This window comes from Chenopodium quinoa, unplaced genomic scaffold (genome assembly GCF_001683475.1).
Source record: "Chenopodium quinoa cultivar QQ74 unplaced genomic scaffold, ASM168347v1, whole genome shotgun sequence".
NCBI lineage: Eukaryota > Viridiplantae > Streptophyta > Magnoliopsida > Caryophyllales > Amaranthaceae > Chenopodium > Chenopodium quinoa.
Window position 1 is genome coordinate 1254703 of NW_018744497.1, and position 24376 is coordinate 1279078.

At 36.5% G+C, this 24376-nt stretch overlaps 3 protein-coding genes and 1 long non-coding RNA gene across 4 annotated transcripts; 3 read left to right on the plus strand and 1 right to left on the minus strand.

Annotated features, from left to right (window-relative positions):
* Positions 1 to 725: 725 nt before the first annotated feature.
* On the minus strand, positions 726 to 4089 carry LOC110697695. The gene is made up of 2 exons (XR_002506541.1): positions 3915 to 4089; positions 726 to 1223 (listed from the first exon to the last, which is right to left on the minus strand). It is a non-coding gene; the product is annotated as an uncharacterized LOC110697695 (long non-coding RNA).
* A 2737-nt stretch (positions 4090 to 6826) lies between these two features.
* On the plus strand, positions 6827 to 8756 carry LOC110697696. The gene is made up of 2 exons (XM_021875077.1): positions 6827 to 7209; positions 8186 to 8756. Exons 1-2 carry the CDS (start codon positions 7141 to 7143, stop codon positions 8648 to 8650), a joined length of 534 nt encoding a protein of 177 aa, XP_021730769.1. The 5' UTR covers positions 6827 to 7140; the 3' UTR covers positions 8651 to 8756.
* Positions 8757 to 8961: 205 nt separating this feature from the next.
* On the plus strand, positions 8962 to 9748 carry LOC110697727 (protein MAINTENANCE OF MERISTEMS-like). Its single transcript, XM_021875105.1, has 2 exons — positions 8962 to 9607; positions 9738 to 9748. The coding sequence occupies exons 1-2, from the start codon at positions 8962 to 8964 to the stop codon at positions 9746 to 9748; spliced, it is 657 nt and encodes a 218-aa protein (XP_021730797.1).
* A 10123-nt stretch (positions 9749 to 19871) lies between these two features.
* On the plus strand, positions 19872 to 23433 carry LOC110697697 (29 kDa ribonucleoprotein A, chloroplastic-like). Its single transcript, XM_021875078.1, has 4 exons — positions 19872 to 20334; positions 20570 to 20671; positions 22005 to 22307; positions 23011 to 23433. The coding sequence occupies exons 1-4, from the start codon at positions 19978 to 19980 to the stop codon at positions 23071 to 23073; spliced, it is 825 nt and encodes a 274-aa protein (XP_021730770.1). The 5' UTR covers positions 19872 to 19977; the 3' UTR covers positions 23074 to 23433.
* Positions 23434 to 24376: the final 943 nt, after the last annotated feature.

Here is a 24376-nt window from a genome sequence, read left to right on the forward strand (position 1 = left end):
ATTTGATAAGTTGTCGCTAGTTGTTTGGCTGATACACAAAAGAAAAAGTAGAGGAAGCGGAAATTCGTGGAAGTTTTAACTACTCACTAAACTTTGGAAGTTCATTACGAAGTCTCCCTAGGTCAATCAAAATTCATGAAAATTTTAAATTCCCACATTACCGACCAAACCAGTTTAGGAAATTCTTAGGAATTTCATTAGGGGAGTAATTCTCATGAATGCAATTTCCTAATGTCAACCAAACGAGTCATAAGCTCCTTTTATCCCTAGTATTTACCTTAGTTATTACTCTATCTATATTTATTCTCTTTCCATAAAATTTAATTAAGTGGGGGGTTGTTGGAGTAAGATTTGAAAATTGTGGAATGTGGCTTTGCCCTGACCACCAGCCGAACCTGCTCTCCTATTGAGCGTGCAACAATGTGTTGGAAAAGCTGGAGATTGTTTGATCGCCCTTGTTCGAGCACACATGCTAGTCGAGCATGAGCCCTTTTTTTATATTGTTTCTCACCCTATGGACCAGGCAATCGAACAATTTTCCCAAATGGACTTTTAAGACATTCTCCTAGCCTTCATGGGGTGCAAACTCATTTGTTGCAAATAAAAAGAAAGGGAAGTAGTATAACTAAATTACAATACCCAATGGTACTATCTAACCAACACATACCACTTCAACGTCTGTTATATACAAAAGAGCAATTTCATTTCAATCCAAGTTCTCAATATAATGAATCACTTTTGCACTTGAAGCTTATTTTCCACAGTATCTTTTAATAATTATGATTCATGGATATCTAAGATCTGGAAGTTCAAATAAGTTACATAAGCTTTAAAAATACAGGAAATAATTCGCTATACGCAGATAAACAACAGATTCAGATATTAATCATGTAATTTCACAACAAACAGTGAATTATATACATCAACCACTTCCACTTTCTGTGTGTTTAGTAAATTAAACCTAGTAAATACTTGCTGATCTGAGTCACAGACTCACAGGTACCTTGAAATTAACTAAACTTGTGATGTTTTTCCTTCTGAAGGCGGTGGGCCTCTGAATGGCGGAGCAGGAGGTCCATAATACTGCGTTGCTGCAGTACGAGCTCGAGCCCTTCCAAGCAGATAAGCAGCTAAAAATATGATTAGGACTAGTAGTAGTAATGGCACAGAAATCACAATGACAAATCCCATCTAAGCCTCGTTTTCTTCTTGCTTATCTGATTCTGCAAGTGCACATTTGAAACACGTACATAGATTTCAGGGGATCAATATGCTTAATTGAATTCATTTGATAATTTATGCTAGTTTGAAGTTTGAACACTCAAAATATGATAAATTATTCAAGAAATCTAAGCTAGCCAGAAGGTTTTGTAAATGTAAGACAGAATAATTTATATAAAGTAAGTCCCATGGCATTCATCTCTATATGTCATGAAAATTTAAGGTTCCACCCGCAACTACAAATTTTGTTTTGTAAACTATTGGTGCTATATGTTCTTTTCATCTTATAAATTAATTCGAACAAGTGCCACTGTAAGGGTTATGCAGGTGAAAAAAGAACAAAGTTTAATGTGTATTTTACTACGTTTTCACACACCACAAGACCTTCCATATCATTAGTATTGAAGGAAATTGTCTTAATCTTTATACAACCGAGAGAGAACGAAAAATATATAAATAAAACTATAAAAAATACCAGGGAAAAATAGGAAATTACTCTGATCTTCTGTTTCAGAAAGGACTCAATTATGTCGAGTCTCATTTGTTATAAACAACTCGTGTTTATGTATACACTCTTTTTTTGTATCAGTTATAAATCTATTGCTAAATGTCAGATAGAAAGGTACAAACCACCTTCAAGGCAGAAGACATAACAAGTATGATATCTCTCCCAATGATATGAAGACGATAAAAATAACACAATACAGTGAACAATACCAGCAAGAGCAACCACATAAACAGCAGCTCAAGTAGAATAAAACATGCCAATTCACAGATCAGAGAGGAGCCTTGATAGAGAATATTTAGAGAATATACACCGAATATTCTCATCATATGTTTGAAATATATTGTTGTGTAAATATTATTTTATTATGTAAGGTTTCCTACATATTTTGGACTGATACTTTGTAATCCTGCATATATTGATCAATGGAATACTCTCCAGGTAAAGGATATTTACACAATTCAACAACCCTAATACTCAGCAACTACTCAAGAATTGTAAAGTCCACCACTTTTGTGGAAACAAATTAATTCTCCTGAACACCTCATCATATTGTATTTGCCTAAGAAATTACACACTTATAAGTACGTACACCTTATATCGAATACTTTGAATGTTCACATTTCACAAGCATAACATTGTTCACAGTAGACCTCATATAATTGACTAATTGACTATCTTTGAACAAGCAAAAGTTCAAATCAAGGAATCTATTATGTTACAGAGCTCAGATTGAATAAGCTTGAACACACACAAGCACAAATCAAGGAATCAATTATGTAAGTAATGTAACAGACATCAAATTGAATATGCAACGCACACCATCACAATATAAAGGATCAAATTCTTAGTAGGTATGCCTTAAAAGGGGTTGGCAAAGCAACTGCCCATACATACAAACAGTCAAACAAAAAAATCAATACTTTGGTTGCAATATTATCAGTTGGATAGCAAATGATCAACAACCAAATTCAGCCAACAAACAAAAATGACAAACTCAAAGAAGATTAGTCAATATCTCCTTGTACTTTCTTGTTCTTGGGTAAGAAAAATGAGTGCCTAACATTTTGTATTTTTGTTTATGTTGAATTTCCATTGGAAAGAAAAATCAAATTACGCAAAGCAGGGCAGCACACAAAAATCTCTAACATATGATAATCTTGCATTCATCAATCTTTCTGTGAAGTAAACAAAAGTACGATTGGGTACAAAAAGTGACAGAATTTTCAAGCACATAACAAGATTAAGATATCATGATCAACAGAAGACGGAGGGAAATAGAACAAGGGAGTTGAAGAATTTTCTCCTAATTAGTCACAATGAAATTTTTTCTATACTCTACAAACGTAACTTAATCAAACTTAAGAAATGAAGAAAAAAAAATGATAATTTGACCACTGCACAAAATGGATAATATACATGAGTTACTAGATAACCATTGCAAGTTCTCCAACTATAAAATAAGGTTAAAAGTTGCACGAATCTGAATTTCATAGTCATTTGTCAATTGTCACACAAAACTATTGTTCTTTACTTTTATTTATTTATATATATATTTTTTTAGTGAAACTATTGTTCTACACTTCTAAGTCATTTGTTACAAGTGACAACTTTTATACTTCCGCCGTTCCAATAGTACTGCAATAATGAGATTTTTGCATTATTCATCACTTTTATTTGACTATATAATATGATTTATACGTTAAATAAAATATAGTTACGTGGGATCTTGTTAGATTAATCTCATAAAATACTTTCACTATATCAAATTTTTATAATTTTTACACTTGTACAATTATAGATATTTAACATATAAAATGTGCATTGGGATTGGGATGCGCAATTTCATCCTTCTAACAATATTATTGAAACAGAGAAAGTACAAATTTGACAAAGGGGTGTTAAGTTTTATACCAATATGACAAACTATTCAGACTAAAATGAAAACGGATCCATAAGCAATTCTTAGACAGTAAAATATAGTAAAGGTAATCCAGAATCATGAAACCCAGAAAGATTTTGGATCAAAAGTAATACTTCGTATGATTTCAATTTGATACAGTATAATAATTGTGAATAAACATAGCAACGCTAGAATCAAAATTAAATAAAAACAAATTGAAAGAAGAAAAACCCTTATGATCGTAGCAATTGATCAGAACAACTAGTTGATGGGTGGAATTTATACCTCGATTCAAAATTCTGGTAACATAGATAGAGGGGCGGGCGCTGATGAGTCCACCGACTAAGCCAAATATTGAAGCAAGAAGTTGAAGCTAATTTGTATCCACTAATTAAGAAATTTTATTACACGTCTCTTGTGTTTTTCCGAATTTTAAGATATTGAATTATTGAGCTACTATTTACTTTTAAGCTATAAGCATTATTTTGATTTTACCATTCAAACATATGCTCCAAGACAAAGAATTAGATCACTATTTAACATTTTTTGTAAAAAAACATATTGAACTTAACTTTTTAAATAATCTTCGGACCATAAACTTTCTCTTTTTAGATTTTAGGGGCCATTTTGGTCCTACAACTCTAATTTAAGATCAAAATTAAAAAAAAAATGATTGGCAATGCTTTGTTTTGCATACTAAGTACGCAAAACGAGGCATTTTTGATATTTTAATGTCAATTTTGATCTCAAATCATTTCACCAAAGTGACCTCAAAAACCTTAATATAACAATTTTCGATACAAAAGATGATGATTTTTGTAAAAAAAAAATGAAAATTAATGTTTTTTTTTTTTTTTTTTCCAGAAAGTGTTATGTGGTGGTGAAATCCTAATATTTTCTTTTCTTTTATTTTTGTTGTATTTTAAAATTAAAATTAAAATGGGTGCTTAATTTAAAACCCTCCACATATTTGGTGTGTTGGTGTTGTTGTACGGAATTGATGGAATGGTGTATTGCACTGATATTATCACAATAAACAAAAGTAATCTAACAAAGAGGACCGGGCAATGTAACTCAAGTAGCAGGTTAAGATATAATAGAAGCCAACATGCATCATATACAACATTTGCAACACCTTCATATTCTGCCTTTGCATCAAATTTTTATAAGGTCAGTTGCTATTTGGGGGACTAAAAATTATATTATCGCCTAGAAAACAAAATTGTCGTGAAATCGAACAATATATGCATGTCTAGACAACTACCCCAATCAACATCGGTATAGATGATTAATCATGTAGAAATAGTCTTTTATTAATATATACTTATGATCATTGGTACACCAAATGAACTTCAGATTATGTTTTAATGCATGATAATGTGCCTCCTTAGGATCATGCATGCATAAATAGACATACCTATGTTGTATCGCGTATTCAATACTTCCTCCATTTTTAAATACTTATTTCACTTTTTATTTTCGATCGTTTTTAAATACTTGCTCATTGGTACACTAAATGAACTGCAGATTACGTTGTAATGCATGATAATGTGCCTCCTTAGGATCATGCATGCATAAATAGACATACTTATGTTGTATCGCGTATTCAATACTCCCTCCGTTTATAAATACTTGTTTCACTTTTTATTTTCGATCGTTTTTAAATACTTGTTCAATTTCTTTATTTGGAAAACTTTTATAATAAATAATTTATTTCTCTCAACTAGTGGACCCAACATAAATCATATTTTATTAATTTTATATTCTCTCGCCTTCAATTCACTCAACTACTTTTGCTTTTTACAATTTTTTATTCTTCCACCTACCCTACTACTTCCGTATTTTATTACTTTCTCTAATTTCACCTAAAACACCGCGCATGAAGAAATAGAGCAAGTATTAAAAAACAGAGAGATTATCAAATTATCAAGACAAGTAAAAGTGAGGTAGTATACTAATAAGCACCCTTTAAGTTGCAATACATAGTGGGGTAGGAAGTAGGAGGACCCAAAGATTCACAAAATTTGAGCTAATTAGTATCCCAAAGGAGTAGCAGCAGGTTTAAAAGAGCTCAAAGCCTCAGACCTACACGTTTTAAAAATTTGTATGCATATTTTTGCTGAGATAAAAGCATATAAGGAAATATGAAAATAACTAAAAGCCCCATAAGCTGACATAGGAAACTGAACTTTGAGTCGAGTGCTCATCCTCTCACAGTCTCACGTAACCTATTAATGGAAGTGGGAGCAAGTACGTCATATCATTACCGTGAAACCGAGAGGTTGTTAGATGTAAAATGTCTCTTTTTTCAGTACACCACGAGAGAAGACACTTTTAACATCTAGACATCTAGTTGATGCTTTTGAGCCATACCATAGTCAAAACAATACAAATAGTAGCCGATTTTACAATTGGACTAAATTTACCATCACAATCAACACTATCTTACTATGAACTGCCTTCACAAACAATACTTTCATCATTTATTTAAAGCATTATTATACTTTGATTGTCACACAATTTTTAATATAATACCATGTGAGTGATTAGTTGAGGCATAAAAAAATTATACTACGTAAAAAAAACATATCGATGTCTATTATTTATTGAAAAATAAATTATATGAATTATTATATACAAAGAAATAATAATTGTTCACTTTTTGTGAGAGTTTTTGGGTCAATGATGCAAAAAGTAAGGGGTGGAGCGAGTCGTAGTTTGGTGGTGTTCGGTATGGTGCATGGGGTGATGAGGGTGATATGCGTGGGCTCAAGGAGCTGCCACTTGTAAGAAGGATGGGCTGGAGTTTTATTGGGCCGGAGATTGGGGGAGTTGGAGTTGTTCTAGCAAAGGGAAGTGGGCCAGCAAGAGTTGCTCTTAAGTACTGAAGTTGGGCTAAAACAGGTGATGGATCGTCACTTTCTAAAAAATTAGAAAAAATTGCTCAGAATAATCTAAACTTTGCCTTATTGGCCCAAAATAATCCAAACTTTTGATTTTTTTTTTTAATAATTCGAACTTTAATGTGAATCTGCTTCAATGGTCCCAAGTGACCGGCAACTTGTTGATTAGGTAATTTTTTTTAAAAGTTTAATTTACACGTGTCACCCCATTATTGGTCAAAAATCAGTTTTAGTTTTAATTTTCTTAAGAAATATTTATCAGTTACTAATTAATTAATATTTATTAGTTACTAATTAAATAATAATAATAAAAAAAAGGGTGTTGTTAAACGTCGTTCGCATTTTACTAGGTGACGTTCACATTTTTTATATGAATTTCCTAAATTGCCCTCCGTATATAAATACTCGATAAAGTAAGTTAGGGATTTACGAGACATTTCCCATCTCACAAAATCACTCTTTGACACATTCTCTCTCTAAAACCTTCCAAAAAATCAGAAATTTTGAAAAAAAAAAAAAATCAGAAATTTTTTTTTAAAAAAAAAACCAAAATAGTTGAAGGCTACTCAAACACAAGCAAATCTTGCAATCAAACGTTGAATCCGACAATGGCAGACCGACGGAGAATTAGGCTGACGTTTGGTGGTCGTGGTGGCGGCGTTAGCGGCGGCGAGCCGGTGAGTTTTTTTTTTGTTTTAAATTTTTGAATTTTGAAAAAAAAAATTCTGGACAAGGGGACTTCCGCCCAGAAATTCCGGAAGTCCGGGGGAACTTCCGGAAATTTCAGGCGGAAGTGGGGTTTCCGCCTGAAATTTCCGGAAGTTCCCCTGGACTTCCGGATTTTCTGGGCGGAAGTCCAGTTTCCAGGTTTTTTTTTTTTTTTTTTTTTTTTATTTTTCTGTTATTCCCCCTTTTTTCCTGTTTTTCCCTTTTTTTTTTTTGGTTTTTGTGTTTTTCTGTTTTTCCACCTTTTTTTTTTGTTTTCTGTTTTTCCTTTGTTTTTTAATTTATGTTTTTTTTTTGTCCTCGATTTTGTTGATTTGGTGCATGTTTTAATTTGAAAATATTTGTGTCCTTCATTTTTTTTTTTGAAGTAATTTGTGTCCTTCATTTGTGGCATTAAAATAATTTTTTTCTTGATTTAGTTTTGCAATAGTTATTGATATGTAATTTTTGTTATTTAGTTTTACAATAATTATAGTTTTACAATAATTATAGTTTTACAATAATTATAGTTTAGCATTAAAGTAAGTTTGTTGTTGCTATGTATTGTTATTGTTATGTAAATTTGGTTTGGTTTGTATTGGTTTTTGCTGCTGTTGTTGTTATGTATTATGGTTGTTTACTTAAATTGTTGTTATTGTTATTGTAACTGTTTTTTTTATTGGGTTGTCGTTGTTGCGTTTAAATTTTGGCAGTTTTGTGGTTAATTATAGTTTTGATTTGGTCTGTTATTGTGTTGAAATTATTTGTAGTGTGTTAGTGTGTTGTTATTGTTAGTAGTGTATTAGTATTGTAAGAATAATATTATTGTTATTATTTGTAATGTTGTTATTATTGTTTATTTGATTTGATTTATTATAGTTTTGATTTGATTTTTTTGACTATGAATTATTATTGAAATATGATTCTGTACTTATTTTTTTAATGCAGATTGAGGGTTCTGGTCCTCGTCATGCAAGATCAAGACGTTTGAATGCGTCTGTTAGGAGGGAGTTATGTGGTGCAGGACCTTCACATGCACCGTTTCAGCATGAGCAGCAGTATGGGACTGCTGGTGCTTGGTCGGGGAGCACCAGTCACAGGGGAGCGCCCCCATGTATTCGTTTACTGGAGTGCCTTCATCAGTTGAGGATGAGGATGAAGATCGAGGAAGTCAATCTGCTGGAGATGCACAGTACGACCCTCAGGATTACCGTACTGTGTATAGGGGTGACCATGGGAGATATGTTAGCAGTAGTGAACCAGGTCAAGCTTCTACCAGCTCGTCAGAGTCATGGGTGGTGCAGGAGCCGATGCCAGGTGGGCCTGAGGATGGTACCGTTATTCCGAGTTTTGGGGGTCACGTATCTGCCTACATATGGGGTGGGCAGGAGCGAAACGTGCTGCGGTGTTTGAGAAGGACACATTTGTGTTCTGAATTGGGTAACTGGCGCGCTCGTCTTCCGCCGGAGCACCTGGAACCGATTGATGGCACTGGTCTATCTCATTTACCCGGGATCATGTTCCGGCGATTTGTTTGGCCCTTAATTTCTGCTTTTGTTGAGAGATGGCAGCCAGACACGAACACGTTTCACATGCCTTTTGGGGAGATCACGATCATGCAGCATGATGTGTATTATATTCTAGGGCTTCGTGTCGACGGTTCCATGGTTTCCACTACTCCTAGCACGGACGTTTTACGGGACGCGTGCTCGGTTACCTTGGATATGACTGAGGAAGAGCTGAATGAGAAGTGCGGTACCAAAACCGTATGGCAGGGTAGTGGGGTCCTGACTGAGAGGATAGTGGAGTCGACCTTGGAGGCGCAGAGGCCCTTCAGTTTCCATTACAGGGCGTACCTGTGGTTAGTACTCGGCGTTTGTTTGTTTTTGGACAAGAGTGGAAACCGTACTCATCCTTCCTTCCTCAACGAGCTGTTTGTTGAGGATGTTCAGATTAGTGAGTACTCCTGGGGTTCTGCTGTGCTAGCATACATGTACCGGCAATTGGGTACAGCATCACGAAGAGATGCTGATTCTATCGCTGGCTGCCTTACGCTTCTGCAGGCGTGGATCTACGAGTACTTTCCGTGTTTCCGGCCTCAGCAGGGGACCTTGACTAAAGAGCTTGCTATTCCTCGTGCGTCCGCCTGGGATGTTGGATCGGGGTGCCCTAACAAGAGCATGGAGCGCCTTTTCTCTTTTCGGGCTAGGTTGGATCATTTGACTGACAATGAAGTTAACTGGCTACCGTACGGAGTTGATCCAGCACGACGCGTGCCTGCTACTCTTTTCATTGGCTGCATCCAGTATCGTAGCATCATTGAGCCATACATGCCTGATCGAGTGGTTCGGCAACTTGGATACGTCCAGGGCATTCCACCAGCCATTATCAGGCTTGAGAAGGCTAAGAGACCGACGAACTTGAAGATGTATCGGGTTGACTTTCCGCCAGAGATGACATCTGTGATGTGGACTTGGTTTGTCCCTGGTATGTCTTTTAGTGTCGTGGTAGGTGCCCTCAGCAGACTTGGTGGTGGTGCTCCTACAGTCGGTCCTGGTTACATGCAGTGGTTGTACCTATTTTCTCATCCACGTGTTTCTCCAGTTGCGTCATCACATGAGAGTCGCACACTGCCAGAGAGAACTAACACGGATTACGTAAGTAGTTGTATTTTTTGGTATAATTTAATAAGTTGCTATTTTAATATGTTGTTTATAATATGTTGTTTTTAAAATCCGATTTTTTTAATATGTTGTTTTTAATATGTTGTTTTTTTTTAAAAAAACTTGTGATTTATTTAATATGTTGTTTTTTTAATTGAAGTGGATGGGTCGGTCTATGGAGGTCATCAACAGGACCCTGGAGGAGTATCCGAGCCTATCGCGTGATACAAGAGCAATGGCTGAGGCGCTACGAGCTGATTGGAGGGCGATGATGGGGTTGTGAACTTCCTGTTTTTTTTATTTCCCTTGTACACATTTCGTTTATGTACTATTTATTCGTCACGTACTTTAAGTATTGAACAACTGTTTTGGTGGTTTTGTAAATATTTTGTTTAATTAAGTTCAATTCGTTGCAAATTACATAACGACAAATGTTTAACATAAATGAAAGTACAACAACATGTTCACTATCTAATTAAGGCATCCCACATGTTCCTTCTAGCTTCGTAACGCTGATCCCAACCGTCAACACTTGGGTCGTGGTGCTCGGTCCACCAACCTGCAACCGGGGGAAGTGGCGAATCAGGTGCAAGTTCAATACAAATAAAATGTGAGGCCCCAACTGTAGCGATGAAAAACTCTCGCTCCGGTGCTGTGACCCCCCTTCTTGCCTGCAACGGCAATATTGTGAGGCATGGGTAGTAGCAAGTTGGTGTTTGGCCTACACCAAGAATAATAACCGCTGCGTTGAACCAAGTCGCAATAGAAAATAAATCTTGTATTGCAACCATCCAATGACGGGAATCAACCGCCCCACCGTCCCATCGAATACGCTGCACATTGATCTCAAGTCTTCCAAGCCCATAAATCCTCTCATATAGGGCTCGATAACCGAGGACCTCATTCGCTATTGTCTCTCGAGCGTCATACCATCGGCCTTGATCACCAAAGAAGAACTCGGCCACACAACAAAACCCACAGTTCCCATCGCCAATGACATCCTTCCATCCTGTGATGTAAGGCAACATCGGCCCTGGAAGCATGTGTCGATAACGGCTTTGGCTAATGTCGTTTACATCTCCTGCACAAATGTAGGTTTCAGTTAATAGTTTAGTGAACGCTGATTTATGTGAAAAACACAACACTCAATCGTACCTGTTTGTCGTGCGCCGCGTTCAGTGTGTTGGCGGTTTACATGTTCAAAATAAGAACGATCACGTCTTGTATCATTGTTTCTTGGTCGACCATGAACCCGGTGGTTTACAGCAGGCTCTCTGAGATCGGAATGATCCGGATGCAGCTCCTCTTCAATGATGCGAGACACGTTTCAAAGAACAGCAGGATCACTATCAAACACCTCCTCCATCAGAGAACGAAAATGTGCGGCATCCTCGGTCGAGTCATTGCCAGGCATCGTCCCACCATCTTCAGAACCAATAACCAAGCCTCCAAAACGGGTGAATTTGCCTTATGTACAATCCTGTCCCAGCAGCTAGCGAATCATGTATCTGGCATGCAAAGGGCAACCCGTGGGTCACACGCATTGCACATCCACATCGTTCGTGCACTTGATAACTCATCCCCCTCATCCTCCTTGTCTCCTCATCGAGAACCTTCAAACAATGCTGAGACACCTTCCCGTTTATACGTGACAGTGGCAACTGTCGGTACTTTTGACCTATCTTCGACCTAGAAGCCTCCAAACCATTACGAATTGCAATGATTTGATTACCAATGTGGCTATGAACTCGAGCCCATACGGTATCTAAAGAACCTGCACATTACAAAGAAAAACCGTTATGATTTGTAACTCAAATTCCTAAAATAAAGTACATACATGAAGTTCAATAATCTTACACCAAACCTGTCGAGGAATCAAACCACATCTTCACGGCCGAATGTTGGCTCTCAACTCTGCAAGTGCTGGTGTTGCCATAATGTAGAACTTGGTTTGTCCAAAATGTCACGAACTTCGTTTTATGACAAAGCCATGTGTTCTCTACATATTGTATCACTGTTGGAAAACTTGCCCACTTATCTTTCATGTTTTCTACAGCGGCCTCATAATCTTCCTCGGTTGCAGCGTCCATGATACGTTTCCATTTTCCGTTTTTGAAAGACGCACCGATTTTCTTGCTTTTGAACATAGCAGTGACCCAAGCCTCCAATCACATTTTAGGTGAAAATGAATGAAATTGTTGAATTACTTGCCCATTTTTCTTATATTCTTTTAATTGAATAAAGTAACTTGCATCACCATTTTCTATGTTTATTTGTATTATAATTCAGCAATTTATATATGATTATAAGTTTACCTTACAATTCAGCAGCTAATAACGTGTTATGTTTGTAATGACAGGTTTTAACATCTAATGGCGGACGATCGATTCCGTGTTTGAGTTGAGGATGTTGAATCTAACTCAAATGATTCATCTAATGATGGGGACCAGCCGTATGATGTGAACAAGGAAACTGATTTGGGTGAGCCAGAAGATCAGGCGCAAGATGTATTGGAGAGAATGATAGATGACTTTGAAATTGCAGCTGAGCAAGCGCCTCCAATCGATAATGCCATTATGGAGCCGTTTCGTGAAGATCAAAGTGGAGGGGGGGGGGGGGTGCAGGCACCAGCGAAGAAAAAGCAGAGGGGTCCGACGGCAGCTTTCAAGAAACCTGTCGGTCCTATGGTCTTGGAGTATGACAGGGTAGGGCAACTCTCAGGTAAATGGCGTCGTCAGTATGCTGGTCAAGTTGGGATTTGTGCGCGCAAAATCCCCATTACGCTTCGTATGAGCGACGTACCTACAGGCTTGATTGACACGTTTTGGAATGATACCAGGGTAAGTTTGATTTGATGTGGTTATTTATAAACAATTTCAATTTATTGTTATGTTATTGGCAAACTAATAATGTTTGTTATTTGTGCTTGCAAAGTCTATTTAACATTCCAAATGAGTACGCCAAGCGAAGGGTGTTTGAATCCTTACTTGCGGCAAGATTCAGAAGCTTCAAGTGTAACTTAGTTCGTCGGTTTATCACAAAGAAACTTGTGAGGAAACCAAAGAAAAAGAAAGGAGGTGGCAGTGATGATGATGTCATCGATGAAGAGAAACTCCCTTGGCAAATATGGCCTAGCATATCGAAGGATGATTGGGAGGCTTTCGTTCATAAAAAATGTAAAAAAGAAGAAATTGTAAGTTTAAAGAACTCTGATGAAAATTGTGTTGTAATTTATCGTCTTTTTTATTAGTAATGAAACTAACATATATATCTTTTTATGTAGGAAATGAGGGAGAAGAATTCCAGGAATGCATTGCAAAAGCAATACCACCATCATATGGGAGCAATGACGTATGATGAATGGAGGGATACGTGGGTGAGTGAAGGAGTATACCCCACTGCGCTTCTAGGGTCCTCCACAGCGCCGTCTGACTCCACGACCAGTACTTTGGTGAGTCGTGCTGGGGATTTCTTTTGCTCTATGCATTCGCGGGACAAGAAGACCGGAAAATGGTCCATCAAGGCTCCGGAAACCAAAGAAATAACAGATAAGCTAGTAAGCAACTATGAACTAGTGAACTACTTTATTCATTTGCATGTATATCACTTTATATAAACACTTACTTCATGTTGCCATTTTGTTTTTGCTACAGCTTGAGTACACTGGAGAGCTTGTTGAAGGCAAGCTCGTCCCGACGGTAGAGAAGGATCCCTTCACCTTGACTATGGGAAAGCCCTACCATCCGGGACGGGTATTAGGTGCTGGGGGGAGCTTGCTAGGATGGGAGAAGGTAATGGGTCCCGAATATACCAAATCTGGAAGATCCCGAGCAAGTGTGAACTCGCCATAGTTATTCGATGCCACAGTGGCATCAATTAAAGAACAAGTGCGCAATGAGATGCGCGAAGAGTTCAATGCATGGGCGAAGCAAATAAATTTGCCGACCTTGCCCTTTTCCTCGACAACACCGGCCGACTCAAGTAGCCACCCACGAAGAGAAGGAGAACAGGAGATAAATGCACGCGAGGAGGTACGTGATTAGAATTCAACTCTATAAGTTTTGATATGTTGAGTTACGTCGGTACGGTTCTAATTAATGTTTCACTATCAATACACTATTGCAGATTGGTACTCCTTCACATGCGAACTCAAGGGGGCTTGATACTCTAACACCTCATGAATTTCCTATTCTACAGGTGATTTTTTACTTACTTGTTTGGATAATGTTATTGGTTTTTGGATTGTGTTGTGAAATGGTTAAGTTGGCTGTGAAATGGTGTTTCTTCGCGATGTTGTGTTGTTGGTGTTGCTTTAATTTGTTGATGTGATGTGTTGTTGTTGTCTGCTTCTCCTTCTCCTCCTCCTCCTCTTTCTCCTTCTCCTTCTCCTCCTCCTCCTCCTTCTCTTTCTTCTCCTTCTCCTCCTCCTCCTCCTTCTCTTTCTTCTCCTTCTCCTTCTCTTTCTTCTCCTTCTCCTTCTCTTTCTCCTTCTCCTCCTCCTCCTTCTCCTTCTCCTCCTCCTCCTTCTCTTTCTTCTCGAGGAGGCTGCAGCTGTGCAGCACTGCAGCAGCTGAGCAGCACTGCAGCAGCTGTGTAGCCTCCTCGCTGTGCACACGCTGCCCTTCCCGCCCGGTTTCCGGTTTTTTATTTTTTTTTTGCACTCGTTTTTGTTTTTTTTTTCTTTTTTTTTTGCACCTAAGATACTTAGTTATGAATATTTATGGCTTGAAACAACATAAAAAAAGCAATTTCACAAGTTTTAGGTTCATTTAGAGTATTTACGGCTCGAAATGGCCTAAATGAGTTCTAACTTGCCCATTTTTCATGATTTTAGCTCAATGCTTGATTTAACTCCTATATTACACCTAAGATACTTAGTTATGAATATTTATGGCTTGAAACAATATAAAAAAAGCAATTTCACAAGTTTTAGGTTCATTTAGAGTGTTTACGGTTCAAAATGGCCAAAATGAGTTCTAACTTGCCCATTTTTCATGATTTCAGCTCAATGCTTGATTTAACTCCTATATTACACCTAAGATACTTAGTTATGAATATTTATGGCTTGAAACAACATAAAAAAAGCAATTTCACAAGTTTTAGGTTCATTTAGAGTGTTTACGGTTCAGAATGGCCAAAATGAGTTCTAACTTGCCCATTTTTCATGATTTTAGCTCAATGCTTGAATTAACTCCTATATTACACCTAAGATACTTAGTTATGAATATTTATGGCTTGAAACAACCTAAAAAAAGCAATTTCACAAGTTTTAAGTTCATTTAGAGTGTTTACGGTTCAAAATGGCCAAATTGAGTTCTAACTTGCCTATTTTTCATGATTTTAGCTCAATGCTTGAATTAACTCCTATATTACACCTAAGATACTTAGTTATGAATATTTATGGCTTGAAACAACCTAAAAAAAGCAATTTCACAAGTTTTAGGTTCATTTAGAGTATTTACGGCTCGAAATGGCCTAAATGAGTTCTAACTTGCCCATTTTTCATGATTTTAGCTCAATGCTTGATTTAAATCCTATATTACACCTAAGATACTTAGTTATGAATATTTATGGCTTGAAACAACATAAAAAAAAAAAGCAATTTCACAAGTTTTAGGTTCATTTAGAGTATTTACGGCTCGAAATGGCCTAAATGAGTTCTAACTTGCCCATTTTTCATGATTTTAGCTCAATGCTTGATTTAACTCCTACATTACACCTAAGATACTTAGTTATGAATATTTAAATGAAGTATCTTCCTAATTGGTGCAGGAAGAGACCCGTTGTGAACTTCTTCACCCGGGCGAATCATATGCTGGACCTTTGAAAGTTGTTGCCTATGGTAGTGCACAACCGGCCGAACAAGGTACGGTACATCTTTGACCTCTTCTGCCTGAGCATTATTCTGTCGGGATCCATTCTGTGGTTCCCGGGTTCGAGGAGATCTTAATACCTGTGCCCGTGGAGGAGGATGAGTTCACTACACTCTGGGCAGCAAAAGGTAGTTTTGTGCAATGGCCATCTGCTTGGATACGGTTGATGAACCATGTAATTAAGATTTAGATTTCACGATTTAATCTTTTCTTCCCAAGAGTTGGATGAAAATCTTTTCTAACTATTTATATGATTTGTCTTATTAGCCATCGAAGAAAAGCCAAACTCCAAAGAAGAGGGTGGAGGGGCCAAAGAACAGGAGTGAACATGGCTCGGTGAGTGGAAAAGCGTCGATGAAGAGCCCTTCACGATGTTCAGCTACGCAAGCTACTCCATTAGTTGAATACACGGTGCTTCAATCGCTATCTCAGGAGTTAGCTTATTTGCACAATCGTGTTTGCGTGTTGCCTAATGACAGCCCCATCCAAATCCAACTTCCTAAGGAAATGTTCCACTACGATGATGATGCAACGGCATGGCTATTCAAAGAAGATGTGAAGGAATTTCTAAGTGGTGCAATGCTTAACATTTCCCTGATTCAAATATCCATGAGGTAATTCAACTGGTACTCAATTTATATTATTCAGTTTAGTGGTGTTTGTCGTTTGGTTTTCGATTAACATTGTGTTATCATGCATGCAGAGCACTCCAGGAGCAAATATGGGAGCTTGAATCTCCTTGTCAAGTTGGGTGGTTGTGCCCTGAGCAGATGTCCACTGTTAGAATCTTAGGCAACTCCGCTGACGTGTTGTACTATGCTGAACAGGGTATCAGGCAATCAGTGAGTGCGGGAGACAAGTTTATATTCGTCCCATACTATGAGGAGTACGTCTGATTATGCTAGTCAAGTTCATTTGTTTTCCCAGTTTATTTGTTGTAATAGGCTAACTATTGATTTGTTTGTCTCGTGTGTAGTTATCATTGGACCCTACTTGTGATTTGTGTTTCCAGTAACACAATCTTCTACTTTGATTCTGCTCGGTTACCTCAAGTAAGAAAGCGCCTCGTGAGGTCCATACTGCAAAAGTAAGCATCTAGTTTGTTTCACTTCTTGTTATTCATTTTCATATCTTAACTCATATGTATTGATTATACTAGTCAAATTTGAACTTATTACTTTGATTTTTTGTAGTACCATGAAGAAGATAAATCCTCGATCTCCTCGAGGTCCTACATGGAAAGCACCCAAGGTAATTCACCCATGCTGTTGTGATTTTCTTACTTTACAATGCTTAAGATGTTGCTTATTTGCTATGCATTTTGATTCATGTGCTTTGTTCCTCATGCTAGTGCGCACAACAGGAAAACGGAGTTGACTGTGGCCTATACGTGATGAGATTCATGTATGACATAGTGATGAGTCATTGTACTGACACACGTCAGCTTGAAGAGGTATGCCATTTTGGTTGAAATTGCGTCCCAAAACCACTTACTTGCTCTTTTCTTGTAATCTCAAGAATTAGGCACCTATAACTAAGTGATAATGACATGTTTTAACTAGTTATAATATCAATAGACAAGAAATATAGAAAAAAGACATCCTAGTAGCCAAAATGGCCTTACTTGAGCCAGTTTGGTTGAAATTGCGTCCCAAAATCACTTACTTGCTCTTTTCTTGTAATCTCAAGCATTAGTCACATTTAACTAAGTGATAATGACATGTTTTAACTATTTATGAGTTCAATAGACAAGAAATATAGAAAATAGGCATCCTAGTAGCCAAAATGGCCTTACTTGAGCCATTTTGGTTGAAATTGCGTCCCAAAACCACTTACTTGCTCTTTTCTTGTAATCTCAAGCATTAGGCACCTATAACTAAGTGATAATGACATGTTTTAACTATTTATGAGTTCAATAGACAAGAAATATAGAAATAGGCATCCTAGTAGCCAAAATGGCCTTACTTGAGCCATTTTGGTTGAAATTGCGTCCCAAAACCACTTACTTGCTCTTTTCTTGTAATCTCAAGCATTAGGCACCTATAACTAAGTGATAATGACATGTTTTAACTAGTTATGAGTTCAATAGACAAGAAATATAGAAATAGGCATCATAGTAGCCAAAATGGCCTTACTTGAGCCATTTTGGTTGAAATTGCGTCCAAAAACCTCTTACTTGCTCTTTTCTTGTAATCTCAAGCATTAGGCACCTATAACTAACCCCAATTATTATTAATTCACTTCTACTAACTCACGTTTTGTGTATTCTAAGTTTTGCAAGGGGCAAACGGGACTTCCATACACGAGCGAGGAACTCCATGTAATTCGGGAGATGTTGGCGACCTACATCACATTTAATTTGTAAATATCGTCATACATTTTTGTACTATATCATCTCTTCATCAATCCTAGCCTTAGCTTATTAATTATGTACTATACATGAAACATTTTTCTAATTTATATCATCTCTTGCGATTGTTATTATTAATTATTTATGTTTTGTTATTAATAATACTAATTATTGTTACTATTATCATATATAATAATAATTATTATTATTATTATTACTATTATAATATTAATAATTATTATTACTATTATAATATTAATAATTATTATTATTATTAATATAATAATAATAATAATAATAATAATAATAATAATAATAATTATTATTATTATTAATATTGCAGCCAAAAAAAAAAAAACAAAAAACAGGTCAATATTAGTGCAGCGAAAAAAAAAAAACAATACAAGTCAATGGCAACGGTTAACCGTTGCCAATATTTTTTTTAAAAAAAAAAGGCGCGCCATTGTCTTTGACAACGGTTAACCGTTGCCAACTCAAGCAATTGGCAACGGTTGTTGCCAATTACTTTTAAAAACAAAAAAAAAGGGCGCCATGGTCAATGGCAACGGTTAACCGTTGCCAATTTTTTTGGGATTTGGCAACCCTCAAATACTCAACGGTTCAAAACTGTTGCCTTTGGGGGGTTTGAACCGTTGCCAATTTGCTGGTTTTGTGTAGTGCAAACCCAATTTAACCTTTACAATCTAATATAAATTCAATCCAATTAGCTATTAATACTATTCGAATTCAACTTAGCTTGTCACCAATGACTCGACCTTTATTCCACTCGATTCAAATTCAATCTAGCCAACCTTGACCTTCTAAATCTTTTCTATTAAGAATAAATTTTATTCACCAGACAATGCTATATCGAATTGATGTTTTACATTTTTGTGTCAAACCCAAGGTTCTTTATGACATGAATATACATCTTATATTACCTAGTAGTGATACATTTTGTGAGTTTTAAATATAAAACATCTATTGTAAATAATCGCATGTCTTTCACTTTCCTAATGTACTATCTTTTCTTGTTGTCGATATACGAAATAGAAGACCCGAACTTGATAATGACTTGATCCATTGTAAACTCGACTTAAACTTGACCATACCCAATAACTCGTTTCGTTAATGAACCGATCCAAAATTGACCTGAACCCAATAATGGTCCGCCCCACAATAACTTGCTATAAACCTGTATCAAACCTGAATTAAATTGATTTAAACTTGATCAAAATTGAACCCAACCGAAACATAAATTGAATAAACCTGAATTTGACCCGACTTACATCTGACCCAAACTTGATCGGATGTGAGACTTGACATGACTCAACCCGTAAACAACCCATCCCAACCCAGACCTACATAGATAGTTCATTAATCTATCATGACCCAACCCCAATTTGACCAGACTTGTAATAACCCAACCCAACCTGGACACCCAAGTTGACAGGTCTAGGCAAAGGTATAAAAGTATTTATATAGTCACAATTACAACCACATAGTCACTAGCCTCATTACTATCTTTATCACAATGCAAAACAAGTGAAACCTAAGCCCATACCTCTCACTAGAGATTACCAATTCCTCTATCAGATCAGCCCACCCAAATCTCCAAATCCAAAATATCCACCAAACTACAAATATCATTTAACAACTTGTTTGATTTTTTTTTTTTTTTTTTTTAAAATCCTTTAAAAAAAATCCAAGTTGATTAAATTGGTGAAGATATATATCCCCTCTTCAGTCTTCACCCTTAAAACCCATTTCCAGCTGCTCCTAAAACCTTATCGTTCTCTCCTTCTCCCCATTTCTTAGCAGCAGCCTTATCTCTTCCTTCTTCAACTCTCAACAATGGCTTCCACCTCTTTCCTCGCTTCTTTAGCACCCAAAACGCTGGTTCTATCCAAATCCACTACTCCTTCACTCCCTTTCTTCTCTCTCCTCTCTTCTTCTCCTTCCAAAACGCTGCCCAATTCTCTCTCTTTTCCCTCCTTGAAACGCTACCAATCCCTTTCTTCTCGTTTTGTTCAAAATGTTGCAATTTCTTCTGAGTTTGAACAAGAGGAAGATGTTATGTCTGATGATGGTGAACAACAGCCTAACTTCTCCCCTGACCTTAAGCTTTTTGTGGGTAATCTTCCTTTCAATGTCGACAGTGCTGAACTTGCTGGGTTGTTTGGTGCTGCTGGTACTGTTGAAATGGTTGAGGTAATTTCAATTTTTAAATTTTTTTTTTATGGGTTTTTGTTTGTTATATAAATTATTTATTGTAAATTTATGGGGTTTTTGTTAAATTATGTGGGGTTGTTTTGCATGTAATTTTGGTTTGAAATTTGTAATTTAAGGGTTTAATTTTGGAATATGTTGAGTAGTTTTTGGGTAATTTGAAGAATTTGTTATTTAGGTGACATTATTAAGCAAAAATTGTTATGAATTTATGCAGGTTATATATGATAAAATGACTGGAAGGAGCAGAGGGTTTGGATTTGTGACCATGTCCTCAGTTGAAGAAGTTGAAGCAGCTGCTAAGCAATTCAATGGCTATGTAAAATTCTTAACTAATTGAACTTGAATTTTCTGATTATTTTTTCAAGCTATTTGGGTTTTATCTGTATGTTTTTTGAAGCTAATTGTATGAGATGTGTGTTTGTTTACCCTACTTATGTAGGAAAATAAGGTGTTCATGTACTCACTCTGTCCGGAATTAATTGTCACATTGATGGTGTAACTCAAACTATTGATGTGACAACTAAATTTGGACGGAAGGAGTATATTGTACAACTCTTGTGTGTCCTCTGTTTCTTAAACAATATATGATGTCATTCTTTGTTTAATGAAACCATGTAAAAGAGTAGTGAGTACTTGGACTACTGGGTTGTACAAGATATTACTCAGTAGAATGGCCTTGTCCACTTCACCTTGAAGAAAGTCAGGTTAAGGTTTAATGGTTTAAGATAGATTCATAAAGATAAGATGGGTTTAGATAAGGTTTAATCTATCACTTGGATTCCCATATGTGAACTTCTTTGTAAATATATATTATCTTAACTACTTAAGTTTCCATATTTCAACTAATTTAAACTTACCTGAGAACTTGTATCACTGTACTAGTTGTGAATTGAACTTGAGTTTAAATCTTGTAAAGCATGTAGCTTTTATATGTATTTTGTTGTCTATTTATGGTGCAATGTAAAAATTTAAAATTCATTGGTGGTGGTCAGGAGTAAAGTAATAAATTCGAAATGGCTAATTTAGGTTAAGTAAATGGTTGTAAATGCACTTTGTATTGTGAGTTACATGGGAACAATAATTCTGTTATTGCAAGGGTAAGTCTGTGCATATTTGACTCGGCCCTGCCATGTGCTGAAGTTTCTATTGAGGCATAGAGGTCATATTGTTTATGTACATGGTTTTAGCCTTCTATAATAGCATTGTTTTCCATTGTTACCTTCTGTGAAGTAAGGCAAAAATAATTTAGAATGGCCAATGGTATTCCTCTTTCTTGCTTTTGTGGGTTAAGTATCTTTGTCAAAGTTATTAATTTTGCATGAGAACCACATACTCTTCTTACGAATCCAATAGATATAAGTTTTTTAAACTTCATATATGGAACTCTTAAATTAGAAGATTGAAATGCTTTCATTGGAGGGAGGCTGATCATTTAAGTAGCAAAATGAATTTTTTTGTGATGCTCTTTGTCTGCAATTTCTTTACTGTACATATCTAGCATATATTTCATTGTAGGGAGGCTGATCATTTAAGTAGCAAAATGATTTTTTTTGTGATGCTCGTTGTCCGCTTTTTCTTTGCTGTACATAACAAGTACTTATAAATGTAATTTTGGTTACAAGCACTTATAAATGTTACGATGATGGCAGGAACTTGATGGCAGGCCCTTAAGGGTGAATGCAGGACCTCCACCACCTAAAAGAGACGACTTTTCCCCTAGAGGTGCCAGAGGTGGTGGACCAAGCTTTGGAAGCTCCAACAGGGTTCATGTAGGCAATCTTTCATGGAAAGTTGATGATGCTGCCCTCAAGTCACTCTTTAGTGAACAGGGAGAAGTAGTGGAAGCAAAGGTGATTTATGACAGGGATAGTGGTCGTTCCAGAGGTTTTGGATTTGTAACTTACAATTCTGCTGATGAGGTCAATAGTGCCATTGAATCCTTGGACGGTGTGGTAAGAACTTCATTACATAAACTTGAAATGTTTTACTTCGTGAGATCTCTTTTTTATCGATGACTTAGTGTGAAGTTATTAGTTATACATTCTGTGAAAATTTGTAGCAAGTTCATGGTCCTACGAAGGAGTGTTTTCCACCCTACAATCTTATATTTCCTAGGATTTAAGGACAGATATTGCTTTCAGCAACCTATCTCTTCCCCCTATATGTTGTACGTTGCTTTTGTCTTTGGTTGATATATGATTTAGGTACTATACTATACGAATTTAACTGTCAAATAATTATTGGTGTTTGTTATATAATGGAATACAAATTATTAATATCAGAAAGTCTTGATCAAGTAACTCAAGTTTGTGATTTGAAAGTATAGTAAGCATCATTAATCTTGTGGCTCACATTGAGATTTGAGTGTTTATGTTGAGATCTTGGCTAGCAATGTGATTCTTCTGCTTCGATTGTCATACCAGCTAGTACCTTCTATTGGTTTTTGAGTGTTCATTCATCCCCCCCCCCCCCCCCCCCCCCCCCTCCTCTTCGTCTCTTAAGGGAGGTAGATGGTTAATCATGTTCATGCTATTACCTTGCTCATATATGGTGGACTTCATATGAAAACACTGATCCTTGATGTTGTTGATATGAGTTAATAGCTCTTTTCCTCATTCTGATGAATTCTTACATATCCTTTCTCTTGTCATGCAGGATTTGAATGGAAGAGAAATACGTGTATCAGCCGCAGAAGCAAGGCAGAGGCGCTCATTTTAAAGTGAAAATCAGTGATAAATTGATATCTTAGGTTGGTAGCCAGAGGAAGGCTGCTGCTGCAGGGAAACCCAACTAGTGCTGAATAATGCTGTTTTGTGCATCAGTTTGCTCAATTTTCTGGTTCAAATGCACAGAAACGGCTTAGATATCATTACAATCTGCATGGAGAAATAACGAATATGTTCTGGAACCTATATCCTTTTAGGTAATTGAATTGTGTGTGTGTTATGCTTTTTTGCAGTCTAGGTGATTTAAGTTAAAACACTTTATTAGCGGGCTAGTTAACAGTGTAGCCTCTTGTAAGAAACGTGTTGACCGGAAGTGATTCAGTAATACAGATGCTGTTTGTTTATTATATCATTTCTTCTTTTTTCCCCTCGGGGGATCGCTTGGATGGAGGATAAAGGAGAGGAATAATCTAATTGAGATTCACACATGACCTAGTTTTGATATTGAATCAAACCAAGACATCCGCACTTGGAATGGAATCAATTACTTTTTCTGTTCTATAATTTTGAGACGCTCCCCAATCCCTCGTTGAGAGAGATGCACGCACATTCACATGCGGAAGCACAACAATCTCATTTTCTCTAATGTTTTGTAGAATGGACAAACACTACCAAACTTGAGCAAATACAATATGGGCAACAAAAAGCTTTCTAATCAGCCCAAATGCAATAAAATTAAGCACACCAAAATATACATGGAAACCCAATTCAGGAAAAAATCAAGGATACCTTGAGTATCAAGCCCTTCCGCTAATCAATAATAATTAATGGGTAAACCAAATTATCCTTCTCTAAACTCTAAACAATGTTAGAGGATAAGCCCCTTACAACATCAAATAATATGCATGTTTGGATTAAACTATTCTCCATATATATCACTGACAAGTATATAAACTTATGGGAGAAATTAGAGCTAAGTAGAGATTACCAACATTTGGTGCACAAACCAATAATCCAACCATTGAATATGTAGCATGGGGTAGCAGGAACGTTGTGTCAAAATTTGGCGTTGATCGACTTCCGTTTGAGTGACGATCGGATGACAAAATCGAACAACTTATACGGAGAACTCCGATCCATTTCATCTCCACATCCTTTCCTTGTGTTTTCTACATGAGATGCTTGTTATGTATCACTTGATTCCCATCCTATGAATAATATAATATTAAAACAGACACTAAAAATGACACGTGTCAATTTTTGGTGCAAAATTTTCCCTCTAATGCCTTTTTTTTTCTTTTTCTTATTTTTTTTTTATTTTAGTTATTTTATAGGAAAGTTTTATTACGTTTGGC

What these genes read in the sequence shown, in the direction of transcription:
- LOC110697696 (XM_021875077.1), top strand. Translation starts at nt 7,141, where the DNA reads ATGGCAGACCGACGGAGAATTAGGCTGACGTTTGGTGGTCGTGGTGGC. An exon ending in GCGTTAGCGGCGGCGAGCCG is followed by an intron (nt 7,210 to 8,185) that starts GTGAGTTTTTTT and finishes TTTTTAATGCAG; the next exon opens with ATTGAGGGTTCTGGTCCTCG.
- LOC110697727 (XM_021875105.1), top strand. Translation starts at nt 8,962, where the DNA reads ATGACTGAGGAAGAGCTGAATGAGAAGTGCGGTACCAAAACCGTATGG.
- LOC110697697 (XM_021875078.1), top strand. Translation starts at nt 19,978, where the DNA reads ATGGCTTCCACCTCTTTCCTCGCTTCTTTAGCACCCAAAACGCTGGTT. An exon ending in GTACTGTTGAAATGGTTGAG is followed by an intron (nt 20,335 to 20,569) that starts GTAATTTCAATT and finishes GAATTTATGCAG; the next exon opens with GTTATATATGATAAAATGAC. An exon ending in CTAAGCAATTCAATGGCTAT is followed by an intron (nt 20,672 to 22,004) that starts GTAAAATTCTTA and finishes CGATGATGGCAG; the next exon opens with GAACTTGATGGCAGGCCCTT.